This window comes from Schistocerca serialis, chromosome 1, assembly GCF_023864345.2.
Source record: "Schistocerca serialis cubense isolate TAMUIC-IGC-003099 chromosome 1, iqSchSeri2.2, whole genome shotgun sequence".
NCBI classification, from domain to species: domain Eukaryota; kingdom Metazoa; phylum Arthropoda; class Insecta; order Orthoptera; family Acrididae; genus Schistocerca; species Schistocerca serialis.
Genome location: NC_064638.1, coordinates 67,172,398 through 67,187,285, shown reverse-complemented (window position 1 = coordinate 67,187,285; position 14,888 = coordinate 67,172,398). Strand labels below are relative to the sequence as shown.

The 14,888-nt window shown below is 40.5% G+C and overlaps 1 protein-coding gene across 1 annotated transcript; it reads left to right on the top strand.

Annotated features, from left to right (window-relative positions):
• The first annotated feature begins 3,709 nt into the window (after positions 1 to 3,709).
• On the top strand, positions 3,710 to 13,477 carry LOC126464348 (uncharacterized). Its single transcript, XM_050096264.1, has 2 exons — positions 3,710 to 3,862; positions 12,836 to 13,477. Exons 1-2 carry the CDS (start codon positions 3,710 to 3,712, stop codon positions 13,475 to 13,477), a joined length of 795 nt encoding a protein of 264 aa, XP_049952221.1.
• Positions 13,478 to 14,888: the final 1,411 nt, after the last annotated feature.

The window sequence follows — 14,888 nt, the reverse complement described above, 5'->3', positions numbered from 1 at the left end:
TTCAAATGGCTCTGAGCACTATGGGACTTAACATCTGAGGTCATCAGTCCCCTAGAACTTAGAACTACTTAAACTTAACTAACCTAAGGACATCACACACATCCATGCCCGAGGCAGGATTCGAACCTGCGACCGTAGCGGTCATGCGGTTCCAGATTGAAGCGCCTAGAACCGCTAGGCCACAATGGCCGGCCCCAGCGGAAGTATTTAAACTCAGAAGAGTGTTCCTGGGTCTACTCTGTAGCAATTCTGGACATGTCGTGTATCGCATTGTCCTGCTGGCATTGCCCGAGTCTGTCAGAATGCACAATGGACATGAACTGATGTATGTGGTCAGACAGGATGCTTACGTCCATGTCACCTGTCAAAGTCATATCTAGACGTATCAGGGTCCCACACCATTCCAACTACACACGCCCCACACTATTACAGAGACTCCACCAGCATAAACAGTCCCCTGCTGACATGCAGGGTCCACGTATTCATGAGGTTGGTACACGCCCAACTGCTCGCTACAAATTGAAAAGTGTATCATCCGACCAGGAAACATGTTTCCTGTCATCAACAATCCTATAACAGTGTCGACGAGCCCAGGTGAGGTTTAAAGTTTTGTGTCGTGCAGTCATCAAGGGTACACGAACGGGCCTTCGGCTCCGAAAGCCCATATCGATGATGTTTCGTTGAATGACTCGCACGCTGACGTTTGTTGATGGCCCAGAACTGAAATCTGCAGCAGTTTGCTGGCCGGTGTGGCCAAGCGGATCTAGGCGCTACAGTCTGGAACCGCGCGACCACTACGGTCGCAGGTTCGAATGCTGCCTCAGGCATGGATGTGTGTGATGTCCTTAGGTTAGTTAGATTTAAGTAGTTCTAAGTTCTAGGGGACTGATGACCTCAGAATTTAAGTCCCATAGCGCTCAGAGCCATTTCAACCATTTTTTTGCAGCCATTTGCGGAAGGCTTGCACTCCTGTCACGTTGAACGATTCTCTTCGGTAGTCGTTGGTCCAGTTCTTGCAGGATCTTTTTCCGACCGCAGTAGTGTCGAAGATTTGATGTTTTACTGGATTCCTGATATTCACGGTACACTCGTGAAATGATCGTACAGGAAAATCCCCACTTCCTCGCTACCTCCAAAATGCTGTGTCCCATCGCTCGTGCGCCGAATATGACACCACTTTCAAACTCCCTTAAATCTTGATAATTTACCATTGTAGCAGCAATAACGGATCTAACAACTGTGTCAGACACTTGTTGCTGTTTATATGTGTTTCAGACCGATGCGTCGTCTCCTGCCTGTTTACATACATATGTATTTGAATAAGCATGCCTATACCAGTTTCTTTGGTGCTTCAGTGTAAAAAAGTACAAGTAAACTAACAAAAGTAGGGACCTGTGGGTGTCCTGTCGTTAGGATTGCCATATTTAGCTGGGACCTCGTTGGGACACTCTTGAGATGGGGGTGCAGAAATAAAGTAAAAAATTTATTAAATATAATTACTTTATATTTAGCACACCATTAAACGGAACTTGTTGCGGCAGAAGTAGTTGGTACATTATATTTTTCGGAAGATTTCATCTTTTTCAACAAGTCTTTATTCCCTTTTACGTATTTATAAAACTCCATGCAAGTCAGGCTGTAGTTAAATTGGCGCTGTTAAGATTGATTCCACAGTCCCTGGCAGCAGTCGATTTATTTCACTGGCCGATATCAGTGAAAATACTCTTCCCACAGTGGCGCTATGTCCGGGAATAGAAAACAAATACTTGCATGATTTTAGCAGTTGGCATTTGCGTTCAGGATTTTCGATTTCATTAGGAAAGTAAATCCACCTTTCTTCCACGGAGTGTTTAGACTACTACTTTTCCGAGTCACATATAGTTTCTAAAAAGCTCTTTATATACCTATATTCCTGAAAACAATTGTTGCCTGAAAACTTCACACCACTTTTGGGTCAGGTATGTAATAGTGTTTTCAATCATCATCCAATCTGGGATTTCTCATAGCGTCATCCAATCAAAGACTTGATATTTATTAAACAGATGGCGTTACTTCAGTACTTGGGCCCATTTCGTAACAGTGTTTTGTGAAATCGGTACAAAATTTGGTCTTGCACAGGATGTCGAGGCAGGAAGCTCCTTAAAGGTGACTGTCTTGATATATCGGGGCGGATGGCAACCATACATGTCGTACTCATGCAGGGGCAAGAGGCAGTTATAGAAAAGTAGGGACGATCCGTACAAGATCGGTACAGGTGGCAACTCTAAAGGCCATTTCCTTAACTGATTGTATTACAACACTCTACATGACAACAAGAGTGACATTCCTTTCATTGATTCCTGACAGTTCTGCAGCAGTTTGTAAAGCTGGTCCATTTGGAAAATCAATTTTTGTTTAACTCTTAGCTTCCCAGGTGATTTTTTTTTTTGACATTCTCTGTCGCAAGTGCAGTCTAACATACTGCTATGTTTAAATAGCCATAAAAATTGCATTCAGCCGTTTCAGTGAAGCAGTTCAGTTTTTTGTGTAAAAGATTACATTAATGCCACACAAAAAATATATTCAAATAAATTTTAAAGTTTATTTTTACGAAAAAACGCATTTAAAGAAAAAACCACAAAGTCAACATAATATTACATAATAATGTTAATGCTATGAAAACTCAAATATCCTGCACTATAAATTTTACTTTTTGATATATTTTTATATCAAAAACATTAAAAACACCCTTAAAACATTGAAAAAATTAGAATCACACTAATAATTTTTAGGGTTTTAGTTTTCTTTGCACTCGCTTGAAAGTTTTGTAGAGAAATCAAGTTAGATTGGCTTCTTGCAACAATGACAAATACACACATCAAAAAAAGTTTTGCATAACCCCGGTTTTCAGAACTCCTGACATTGACTGTGATATTGTATCACAGACGCAGTTCCTTAGACTGTTGAGGGATATCACTAACCCCCCCCCCCCCCCCCCCCCAAAAAAAGATGTAAACAACCATGCATGAGCAGTGCCTATTAGCAACGCCACCTAGAGAGAAGGCCTGAGTGCTCCCTTCGAACAGCATGACGGGTAGCCGAGAGTAGTCATAACAAAAGGAAGCGAGAAGTGTGTTATAACGATGCGCTGTGCATGGGAGTATGTGAATGCAGCACAACGTAACTGTTTTCGAACGTTTTTAACGTTATTTATGTGATGCACAGTTCGAATTTGTGTTAGTGACAGACAAAATGCCGTACAGATGTTGCACTCGCTTGAAAGTTTTTTAGAGAAATCAAGTTAGATTGGCTTCTTTTGAAAGTTTTGTAGAGAAATCAAGTTAGATTGGCTTCTTGCAACAATGACAAATACACACATCAAAAAAAGTTTTGCATAACCCCGGTTCTCAGAACTCCTGACGTTGACTGTGATATTGTATCTCAGACACAGTTCCTTAGACTGTTGAGGGATATCACTAACCCCTCCCCCCCAAAAAAAGATGTAAACAACCATGCATGAGCAACGCCACTTAGAGAGAAGGCCTGAGTGCTCCCTTCGAACAGCATGACGGGTAGCCAAGAGTAGTCATAACAAAAGGAAGCGAGAAGTGTGTTATAACGTTGTGCTGTGCATGGGAGTATATGAATGCAGCACAACGTAACTGTTTTCGAACGTTTTTAACGTTATTTATGTGATGCACAGTTCGAATTTGTGTTAGTGACAGACAAAATGCCGTACAGATGTTGTGTGACCGGGTGCAAAGGCAATTGCCCGAAGGGACCGAAAGTGCAAGTTTTTTCATTTCCAAAGGAAGAAAAATTATTAGAAAAGTGGAAATGGGCTATCCCAAGGGAAAATTTAACAATCAGCAAAACAACAAAGGTAACTAATTTAAGTTCATGTACGATTATACTGTAATATAAAGTAAACAATGTGAGCCATAACCCTAAATTTACACATCCTCTGGCACTTCCTGTGTTAATCTTTTGAGAGTATTGTATTATTATTGTTATTACCGACACTAATGTACCTTAAATTCTGTAAGGGGAAATTAAAGCTAAAAGCGTGTCCATTGCAATTTTGATTTTCTACGTTCTCGCTGAATTCTCAGAAGTTAAAGGACACTAAACGCCAATTTCTGTTGAGTTATGAGCGTAACACTAATATTTACTTACTTGTTTTTATTTCCTGTCCGAATTTAGTTGTTTGCTTTCCATGAAAGTGAAGCCTAACACGGAACAAGAGCGAATCATTTTCCACGTAATGTGTTTAAAGAGATTGTTTTGTTATTGATTTAGAGAACTGCATTTGAGGAGTTACATTACTATTTCAGCAGACCTGCTCTTCTAAACCTAACAACGCGTTGTGTTTAGCAGGTTTAGATGTTTAGGCCTGTTAGCTTTTCACCATGTTTATCATAGCTTCATCAATTGAAGTTATACATGTATGCAGCTCTCTGTGATTTTAAATAGGCTACTATAGGGAGAACTGATATTGGTCTATAGTTACCTTGTATGTCCCTGTCACCATTTTTGTGTATTGAAAGTGTAACTATAATTTTAAGGCATTCAGGGAAAGGATTATCATCAATAATTTTATTTACAAAATGGAGCATTGGCTTTCTAATTTCCATAAGTATACATTTTAGAACCGAGTTGCTGTGCCCATGGTAGTCCTCTGTTCTGGAGATGTTCAGCTTGTTTCCTGAGTTGGAAAGATCTGTAGCAGTAGTTTTTCTCCAACTGATTCTTTTATTTGTTTTACTCTGTAATTGCAAAAGGATGGCCCCTACATAAGATGCATCATCACTTTGTGATACAAGGAAACTTTCAGAGTTCACAAAATATTCATTGAAGTTAATTGGGATAGTGATTTCTTCCCTTCCTATGTTTGTTTCACTTTTTATCACGTTCCAGGATGGTTTACATTTCTTTTTAGAATTTAAAATGTACTCATTAGCTTTGATTTTTGCTGCTTTAATTTCAAATATGTACATTTCTCTCAAGATTATAGAGTTGTTCTTGTTCTTACAACTGTCAGCAGTTACGTTCTTCACGAGCAGTACAATATCCTCATTTTACTGAGTTGTGGTGTGGGTAAATTTTTTAGTGTGTGGTTAGTGGTTATGGTATTGCCAGTGTGTCATCTTTAGAAACAAGAGAGCTGTTACTGCCTAGTGTGTGCTTCATGATGGAAATGAATGTGTAGAAGTTGGTCAGTATAATTGACCATTCAATTAGTTTGAAGTCATTTCTCATTCTTTCAGTGTTCTCTTCATTGAGAATTCTGTATTTAGTTAACATCTTGAAATTATCAGTAGACAGTTCTCCATCTTCGAGCCATATGCCATCATGTCATATATTCCTAATTTGATGGTATCACATTCTGCTTATTTCTGCTCATTGCCATGCCATGCTTCCATCCTGGTTGGTTTTTTATTTAAGCAAAATAAATTCATTGAGCTTACCACATTCAGCAAATACCATTTTTTCTCTTTACTTTGTGGCGACGTCATTTATCCACTGCGCCAAAAACAGCGGGTGAAAGCTGCAGCTGATAGATATTTATCTTTGCCGTAGTCGGCTTGGTTACGAGTTGTTTATTCTTGTTAGTTTTTGATCTGTGCTTGAAAAATAAAATGTTTTCTCATCTTATGAAAAAGCTGTTACTTCCTAAAATATAAAGGCTCCCATAGTGGTGACCCCGAAAAATCGTAGCAGAAGCATAAAGAAAATATATATACCAACGAGAATAATGAATTCAGAGACAAAAGCATGGGGCAGTGGAATCAAGATTGAAGACTACAGTCTGTTCGACCAAGGATCGCGGTCCACGCCCTTTGATTCGCCACAAAACGGAACGACAGATGTTAATGCAAAAGATGGGAGTACCTACGAGCGACACAGAAATGTTAAGCTTTCCGCATTCTGGCCGACGGGCCCCCAGCTTTGGTTTACGCAGGCTTAATGCATATTTCGGCAGCGTGGGGTGTCTAACAACATTGAAAAATTGAATGTAGTGGTTTCACATCTAAATTTAGAAGTGATAGAGCAAGTAGAAGAAACCTTGTCGCAACAAAATTACTTTGTGCTAAAGGAAGCTCTCATTCAGCATTATACGTTGTCACCAGATTTGCGACTACAAAAAATTTTCGCATACGAAGATTTGGGCGACAAGACTCCGTCACAAGTACTCAAAGCCTTACGTACATTAGCTGGCCCGGAACTCCTACCTGAAGAGTGTTTACATCTAATATGGCTTCGTAAACTTCCTGCCAACATCCGTGCCACCATTGCAGCAGAAACAGACTTACCATTGCAAGTCTTAGGCCGGTATTACACTATCAAATTTCTTTGTTCAATATCTTTGTCCAAAATCTTTGTCAAAGATATTTGATAGTGTAATAGGGACTTTGTCAAATGTCATCCAATATTTGATCAAATCTAGGGCCTCGCTGTATATTTGATCAAAGAAACCGCTTGTCTTCTGTTCACTGCAATGTGACATGTTACCACATGGAGCGCTAGCATCGCTGCAGCGTTCTGTCGTCTGTAGTGTTTTTATAAGCATTGCCGGTAAATACAATTGGTGTGTGCCGACAACTACAAAATTAATAGAGATGTCTGAAGCTGATGAGGCGCTTTACAATGTGAGGCACCCTGAATACAAAAATAGATTAAGAAGATTGGAGACCTAGCCTGACCTGACCTAACCTAACCTAACATAACCCTCTCCTGTAGCAAGGAATCTGAGTGTTACAGTGAGCCTGTCTTCTGAAGATGTAGCAGTTCTTAACTGAATATTGTGCTTTGTGATATGAGGATACACTTCATTGAGCACATACAGAAATGTATGCTCATCCATTCTTAAGTAATTGATGTACGACTTGACGTCTTCCACTGTAAGCTCATGTAACAAGTTTTGTTGAATGCTTCTATCGTGTCATCGTAAAACCCAGGGCTTCACCCAGATTAGATTAGTTTTTCCGTTCCACAGATCCGTGCTGAGGAGATCCTCGTGGATGTGGAACATGTCTATTTTTTTAAGCTGAAATAACAATACTAATAGTATGAATAAATACAATACATCATTTGTTTCTATTAAAAATTTCGCCAATGGAGTAGAAGGAGTTGGCAAGTAGTAAGTCTTTCAGGCTCCTTTTAAACTGATCTTTATTTCTAACTAAATTTTTTATGTTTGCTGGCAAATTATTGAAGATGAGTGTTCCTGAGTAGTGGACCCCTTTTTGAACCAAAGTAAGTGCTTTTAAGTCCTTGTGCAGATCATTTTTGTTCCTGGTATTGTATGTATGAACTGAGTTGTTTGTTGGAAAAAGAGATATATTATTTACGACAAATTTCATTAAGAAGTAAATATACTGAGAGGCAGTAGTTAATATACGCAGTTCTTTGAAGAGGTTTCTGCAGGAGGTCCGTGAATTTACTCCACAAATAATACGTATTACACGCTTTTGGACCTTGAAAACTTTTGTTTGACTTCAAGATTTACCCCCAAAATATTATCCCATATGACATTATGGAATGAAAGTATGCAAGCTTTTTCATTTTTATGTTGCCTATGTCTGCTAACACTCGAATTGCAAATACAGATTTGTTAAGGCCTTTCTGCAGTTCTGTGGTGTGCTCCTCCCAACTGAACTTATTATCAAGTTGTAATCCCAGGACTTTTAAGACTGTCAACCTCGTATGTATGGTTCCATTTTTCCCCCCACTTCTTTTCCGCATGTGCACACAATGCAATTGGAGTACGTAGAACTGCTGCGGTTAAATAACAAGTTGTTGTCAGCCATCTTGAACTTTGACGAAAAATTTGATGACAGTGTAATACCCCTTCTAGTGCTACGTCAAAGATCTTTGTCAAATATATTGGACGGAATATTGGATCACATCTTTGATCAAATCTTTGACAAAGAAATTTGATAGTGTAATACCGGCCTTAGCAAAAAAGGCAGACACCATCGCAAACACCTTAACCGAAGTTTCTGCGTGTTCCGAATTGAACTACAGCCAGGATAGAGGCCCAAGAACGTGTAGTGTGATGGAATCTGACGTCAGTGAGCCAGGAACATGCAATAATACTTCCCAACAGCAGTGCTCATCGACCGAACCCACCATACAGCAACTGGCAGCACAAGTGGCAAAACTCAACGTGCAAGTAACTTCACACCACCACCAGCTACGAAGTCGCAGTTGGAAAAGACGAAGAAATGCTATCCAACAGGATTTGACAGATCAATGGTGCTGGTACCACAGACGCTTCGGTAACACAGCCCGTCAATGCATTCAACCCTGCAGCTACCCAAACTTAAAAGGCGGGCGTTAAGGGGCGCTAACGTTCGTCAACAACAACATAGGCGCCCGAGTCATAGCGTGATTCAAAGAGGTGAAAACGCCACGGTATCTGCAGTCAACCAATCACACCGATTGTTCGTGTTGGACCTCTCTTCAGGTGAGAAGTTTCTGATTGACACAGGTTCAGAAGTCAGTGTTTATCCAAGAAAGAGAGGTGATATACTCACTTCAACAACGCAACATGTGCTGACTGCGGCAAACAATTCCAGAATATCTACCTATGGTGAGAAACAGTTGGCATTACATCTGAATTCCAACTTCCATCCAAAATGGACTTTTGTGGTTGCTGATGTGACGAGTCCTATAATTGGAGCGGACTTTTTACGGAACTACCGACTTATGCCCGTCCTGGTTAACCGTCGTTTGGTGACAGTTCCCACAGAAGGGATATTACCTACTGCGTCTTCTGAGTCGGTTCAAGTTCAGTGCGATGTGGCCGTGTCTTTCCGCACGAAGATTTCCGGCTCCTCTACCGCGTCATCCGCGTCGGAATATTGTGATACGATTTCGTACCCGCAACTAAGCGGGGCGCACACGTGTGCGTCACGCAAGGAGACACCCGACAGTCGTAACGATTCGTATACTGTAGGCAATATCAGAGCACTGTCGGAGGAATCACTTTTTCGTAAACTGCTTCAAGACTTTCCAGCACTTAGCGAACCCATCAACGCAACCAGGAAATGCAGACACAATACTCAACACCACATCAGCACGACACAAGGTCAACCCGTTGCCTTCCGCCCGCGGCGTCTGCCTCCAGAGAAGCTGCTCGCGGCGCGAGCTGAGTTCGACAGACTTCTAAAAACAGGTATTGTAAGTAGGTCTGATAGTTCATGGGCATCTCCAATTCACATGGTCCGTAAAAAAGACAATTAATGGAGAGTATGTGGAGACTACAGGGCGCTTAATGCCCGCACAATTCCCGACCGCTACCCAGTACCCAATGTGACTGATTTTAACAGTACGATTAGCAATGCCAAAATATTTAGTGTGATTGATTGCGCCAAAGCATTTTCCCAGATTCCCATGGCTCCATCTGACATTAAAAAAACAGCAGTTATCACACCATTCGGTTTGTTTGAGTACAATTTTATGCCATTTGGCCTCAGAAACGCTGCCCAAACATGGCAAGGATTCATGCATGAGGTGCTTCGAGAATTACCATTCGTATTTTGTTATATGGACGACATTTTAGTATTCTCTGGTTCTGTATATCAGCATGTCGAACATCTGCGGCAGCTTTTCCGCCGTCTGACAGAGTATGGCATAATTATTAACGAAACAAAGTGCACGTTTGGAAAACGCGAGGTTAATTTCCTGGGATATTTGGTTTCAGCAGCAGGCCTGTCACCTTTGCCTGAGCGGGTTGAAGCAGTACAACAGATGCCTCTTCCCACAACTTACAAAGGACTTCGAAGATTTTTAGGCATGCTCAACTATTACAGACGTCACTTACCTAAATTAGCTGCCGCCCAAGAGCCACTCACAACGTTACTTGCAGGTAAAAATACTACAGGAAATCGTAAAATTCCATGCAGTCCAGATGCTGAAGCAGCTTTCCATGACTTAAAGAAATGTCTTTCTCGGGCAACACTACTGGGACATCCAAGATTGAGCGCTCCTTTAGCGCTCATGGTTGATGCGAGCCAAACAGCAGTGGGTGCAGCGCTACAGCAAGAAGTTGATGGCAGATGGCAGCCGCTCGCATTTTTCTCTAAAAACCTGACTCGACAGCAGCAAAAATGGAGTGCTATTGACCGTGAGTTGCTTGCTATTTACTTAGCCATAAAGCATTTTCGCACGTCTGTCGAAGGGAGGCACTTTGCAATTTTTACCGATCACAAGCCGTTAGTAGCTATATTTCAACGAGACACAGAGCTCAATTCACCACGTCAGTGCAGGCAAGTCGAGTACATTGCACAGTTCACAACTGACGTGCGTCACATTTCAGGAAAAGACAACCTGGTCGCAGATTGCCTGTCTAGGAATTGTGCCAGTTTAAATTCAATTCGTTGGACCGAGTTAGCGTCTAAACAACGAGAAGATCCTTTCTTGCGCCGTCTAATAGAGGAACAGAGAACTGCGCTGCAGCTCAGACGTGTGTCTGTCCCAAATGTTCCAGGCGGAATTTGGTGTGATGTAGCAAAAGGAAAGGAGCGACCTTACATACCAGAACAATATCGTCGCGAGATTTATAGTGCACTGCATAACCTATCACATCCAGGAGTACGAGCTAGAGCCAAGTTAGTTTCCTCCAAAGTAGTGTGGCCTGGAATACAAAAAGATTGTCGTGCATGGGCGCGTGCATGCCTAACATGCCAGCATAATAAAATCAGCGGACATGTCTTTGCACCTATTGCTGACTTCCCAACACCATCTGCAAGATTTTCACATATGCATGTGAACATTGTGGGCCCGCTATCATGCTCTTCAGAACAACGCTATTTGCTCACAGTCATTGATCGTTTTACCAGGTGGCCAGAAATAGTTGTAATACAAGACATTTCTGCGGAGTCGGTTGCAAAAGCACTGTTGCATTCATGGTTCTCCAGGTTTGGCGTTCCGCAAAACATAACAACAGATCGCGGAAGGCAGTTTGAAAGCCAACTTTTCAATGAACTTTTACTACTGTGCGGGTGCAACCAACTACGTACCACAAGCTATCATCCATCTAGTAATGGAATGGTGGAACGACTACACCGCACGCTCAAAGCTGCATTAATGTGTAGTTCCACTTCATGGCCTGAAGCACTACCGCTGGTCCTACTCGGATTGAGAACGGCCGTGAAGGAGGACTTACAATGCTCTTCCGCAGAATTGGTTTATGGCGAGTAATTGAGGGTTCCTGGAGAATTTATCGTTCCAGCATCTACACAGCCGTTCACCCCTGAGCTATGCACGCAATTCGCGAGACAACTCAGCGTTAGAATGAGAAACATCAAACCCACTAACCCTGTCAGACATGGAGACCGGAGAGTGTTTGTACATAAAAACCTGCAAGCAACGTCCCACGTGTGGCTTAGGGATGATACGGTGCGCCCGCCGCTTGTTTCGCCTTACTCTGGACCATACAGGGTAATCACAAGAGGAAGCCACAGCTTCAAAATCGATAAGAATGGTAAAGAAGAGACAGTCTCAATTTAGCGGCTTAAACCTGCTTACACCGAAGAGGGTACACTCCTTCCTCGGTCTGCAAAATCACCCTCAAACGTGGAGGCCAAAGAAACAGCAGATAGTCTCGCCGAGCCCTCGGTTTCAGAAGAGGACAACGAAACAGCAAGTGCAGAACAGGAGCAGCCATTGCCTGCACCAGATGTTTTCACGAGAGCTGGTAGAAAAACCAAGTGCAAGTTTCCCCACATACCTGGTGCACATGGTTTCAAAAGGAGGGGGGCTAATGTGGCGACGTCACTTATCCACTGCGTCAAAAACAGCGGGTGAATGCTGCAGCTGATAGATATTTATCTTTGCCGTAGTCGGCTTGGTTACGAGTTGTTTGTTCTTGTTAGTTTTTGATCTGTGCTTGAAAAATAAAATGTTTTCTCATCTCATGAAAAAGCTGTTACTTCCTAAAATATAAAAGCTCCCATAACTTTTTATTTCTGGGTTAATATCCCTAGTGACAAAAATTTTGTAATGATGATATTTTGGAGTCATTAGAATTAAAGTGGAGAACCTTCTTGTGACTGCTTCTTCACCAGTAGCTGGCATTTGGTAAATAGATGCAATAAGAAGTTTGTGAGTGTGAAATGCCACAGCAGATGCTTCAAAAACATAACTTGTTGTCATTGAATAAGCAAATTGTACAAACAAGTTTTTGTCTGTACTTCTAATCCAATGTTCAGTCAAATAGAGATTGCTGCACTTAATTTCATCCAGCCAGTACTGGAATTAAGTAACTATACTACTTAAGGATTGAACATTTACATGTAACAAAATTAACTCCTTTTCGCCACAACAAGGAAGTGGGCCTAGTTTTTTCATTAAATTTTAGTGTGTCTTTTGTATTATGTTCTGATGTTCTTTGTCATTGCCAAGACTAATATATCTCTGGCTTTGTCAGGCTTATACATTTCTCTGATCAAGTTCTGATGGTTGAGACATGTGGTACTACTTGCTAGCGCAGGCCAATTTATTATTTCCCATGTTAAATACTTTTTGGTTAGTTTTAATGAATGAACTGCTCTAGAAAGAGAATGTAGTACTCACAGTGCTCAAGATATTTGCAAAAAGTAATGATGATCTCAACCAGCTTTTTTAATAACGTGACTCAGGAAAGAACAGGTAGCCTTATATGAATGGTCAGACAGTGAGGTCAAAGATAACTCAACTAATAGTTCCTGCCAGAAATAGTTATAAAATGTAATATTCAGTATTTACATATATGAAAGTTTCTTTTGAATTTAGTCCCTCAGTAATATTAGTTCATTTACTAAGATCATTGTAATTGATCCTGCACTGTCATGTGGATTATTGGTTGTAGGTGTGTGAACAGCATTTTCACCCTCATGAAATTATAACAACATCTCAAGATATCAGAAGAAATGGAGACGTTCCTCGCACACTTGCAAGACCAAGTTTGCTTTCAACAGCAGTTCCTTCTGTTTTTCCAAACTGCCCTCACTATTTGAGCAAACCTTCAAGCTACAGAATTGGCCCTGAGGTAAAGAGACAGAAACTTGAAGAGCAAAATATTCAGGCAGCTGTTCAGGATAGTCTGAAGGAAAGGGAAATATATTTAAAAGCTCAGTCCATTGCATCACTGTGTGAGTTAAAGGCAAAACTGTCAATGTTAACGCTATGTGATTTCTGGAGTATCATTACAAAACCTACATCTGTATTGTTTGCAAACATTGAGACAGTTCCTTATCCTGTAATAAAATATTCTGTTCTTGTTAGTGAAGGCCTTGATGTATCAGTATTTGTCCTGAACAAGCAAAGAAACAAAATAGGACTAAATGGGGACAAGGTTTTAATAAGGGTTTCAAGCATTGTTGAATTAGGTAATCTGTTAGACTGTGTGGAAAAAGCTGACATGCAGATTAATGATCCAAATAATATTGAACAAATTTTGAGTTATGTATGTGACATTCTGCAGGCACTTAATTTATCTGAGTATGAATAGAGCAAAACGTACACTTTATCATTGAACAGTTGAAATTACTATCATCAAAGAAAACTTCATACACTCCATCATTCATAATATTTTCTTGTTTACCTTACAGTATTTTCCCATGTGCTTATAGGTTTAATAGAGAATATGGTTCTTTTGTAGGCCCTCATCCATCAACAATTCAAAGAGTATGTTCTAATATTAACATAGGCCCCCAGAAAGAGCAATGTGAAAATAATTTTTTATCATATGCGAAAGGTAAATTTAAATTTCTTGAACCACATGAATATCATGTCAACCTTTTAATAGATGAGATACATCTAAAAGAATATTTTGACTATAAAGGAGGAAGTGTTGTTGGTATGGTTAATGGGGAATGTTTGACAGCAAATTCCGCATATGTTTTCATGATCAGCAGTATACTGGGTAACTTTAGAGATGTTGTCCATATTTTACCAGTCAAGAAATTAGCAGGTGATAATTTGCATCAATGGATCAAAAGAATAATATCGGGTCTTGAGGATACAGGATTCAAAGTACTGTCTGTAATTTCAGATAATAATTGAGCTGCTTGGGTGGTAAGCCCCAAAATCACAGTTTCGAGGTACAGCGCATCTAAAGTTTCAATTGACTTGCAAATCTGAATAATCTTTTTTGAACAGTCCTTTTATTCTGTAGTGACTCTAACATCTATCTTCTACTATACAGACATAAATGAAACTCAGAACTGACTAAAACAAATGAAATATACAAAAATTATTACATTACCATACACCATTAACACCACATAGTGATAGAACATTACATATTAAATTTTACAGTAAGTCTACAACACTTTACTGAAACTGCAAAATCATTCATCACTCTCATTACTAATGTCTTTTTCATCCAAAAGTGTTAGCTTTAGTGACAGGAAAAATCCATAGTGGACAGGAGGTATGTAATTTAGGAGCGACAGGCCGTCAGCAACTTTCTTCTTTCCAATAAGCCTTGGCCCATTGTATTTAAGTCGAAGCGTAGGAACTGGTCCTTGCCTTCCACGTTTCCTGAAGCTTATTTCATGCCAAATGTCACGACAAAATGCCTCGCTGATGAATAAAGATTACGTTAACATTTCGACCATCAACTCTCTTCTTTCTCAAGACAAACGCTTCTCTAGAGTGTCGTATTTTATAGAAATCCTCTCTTTTCATATAATATACAAGCAATAGATACTTCTCAGCAGGCTTCTTGATGATCTCGCACCATTGATCTGGACTGTACACATCTTGTACTTGTCGGTGAATGTAATTTTCAACTGTCGCGAAATCTCTATCGGACGGCAACATTGTGTGCCCGCTCACGGGGAAGTGGTGTTCAACCACACGACATCTACCAGTTTAAATTAGATATTTCCAAAACAGTACCATGTTCCAGTTCTTAT

Coding starts and splice junctions, on each gene's coding strand:
- LOC126464348 (XM_050096264.1), top strand. CDS start 3,710: ATGCCGTACAGATGTTGTGTGACCGGGTGCAAAGGCAATTGCCCGAAG. Junction 3,863..12,835: donor CAATCAGCAAAACAACAAAG/GTAACTAATTTA, acceptor TATTGGTTGTAG/GTGTGTGAACAGCATTTTCA.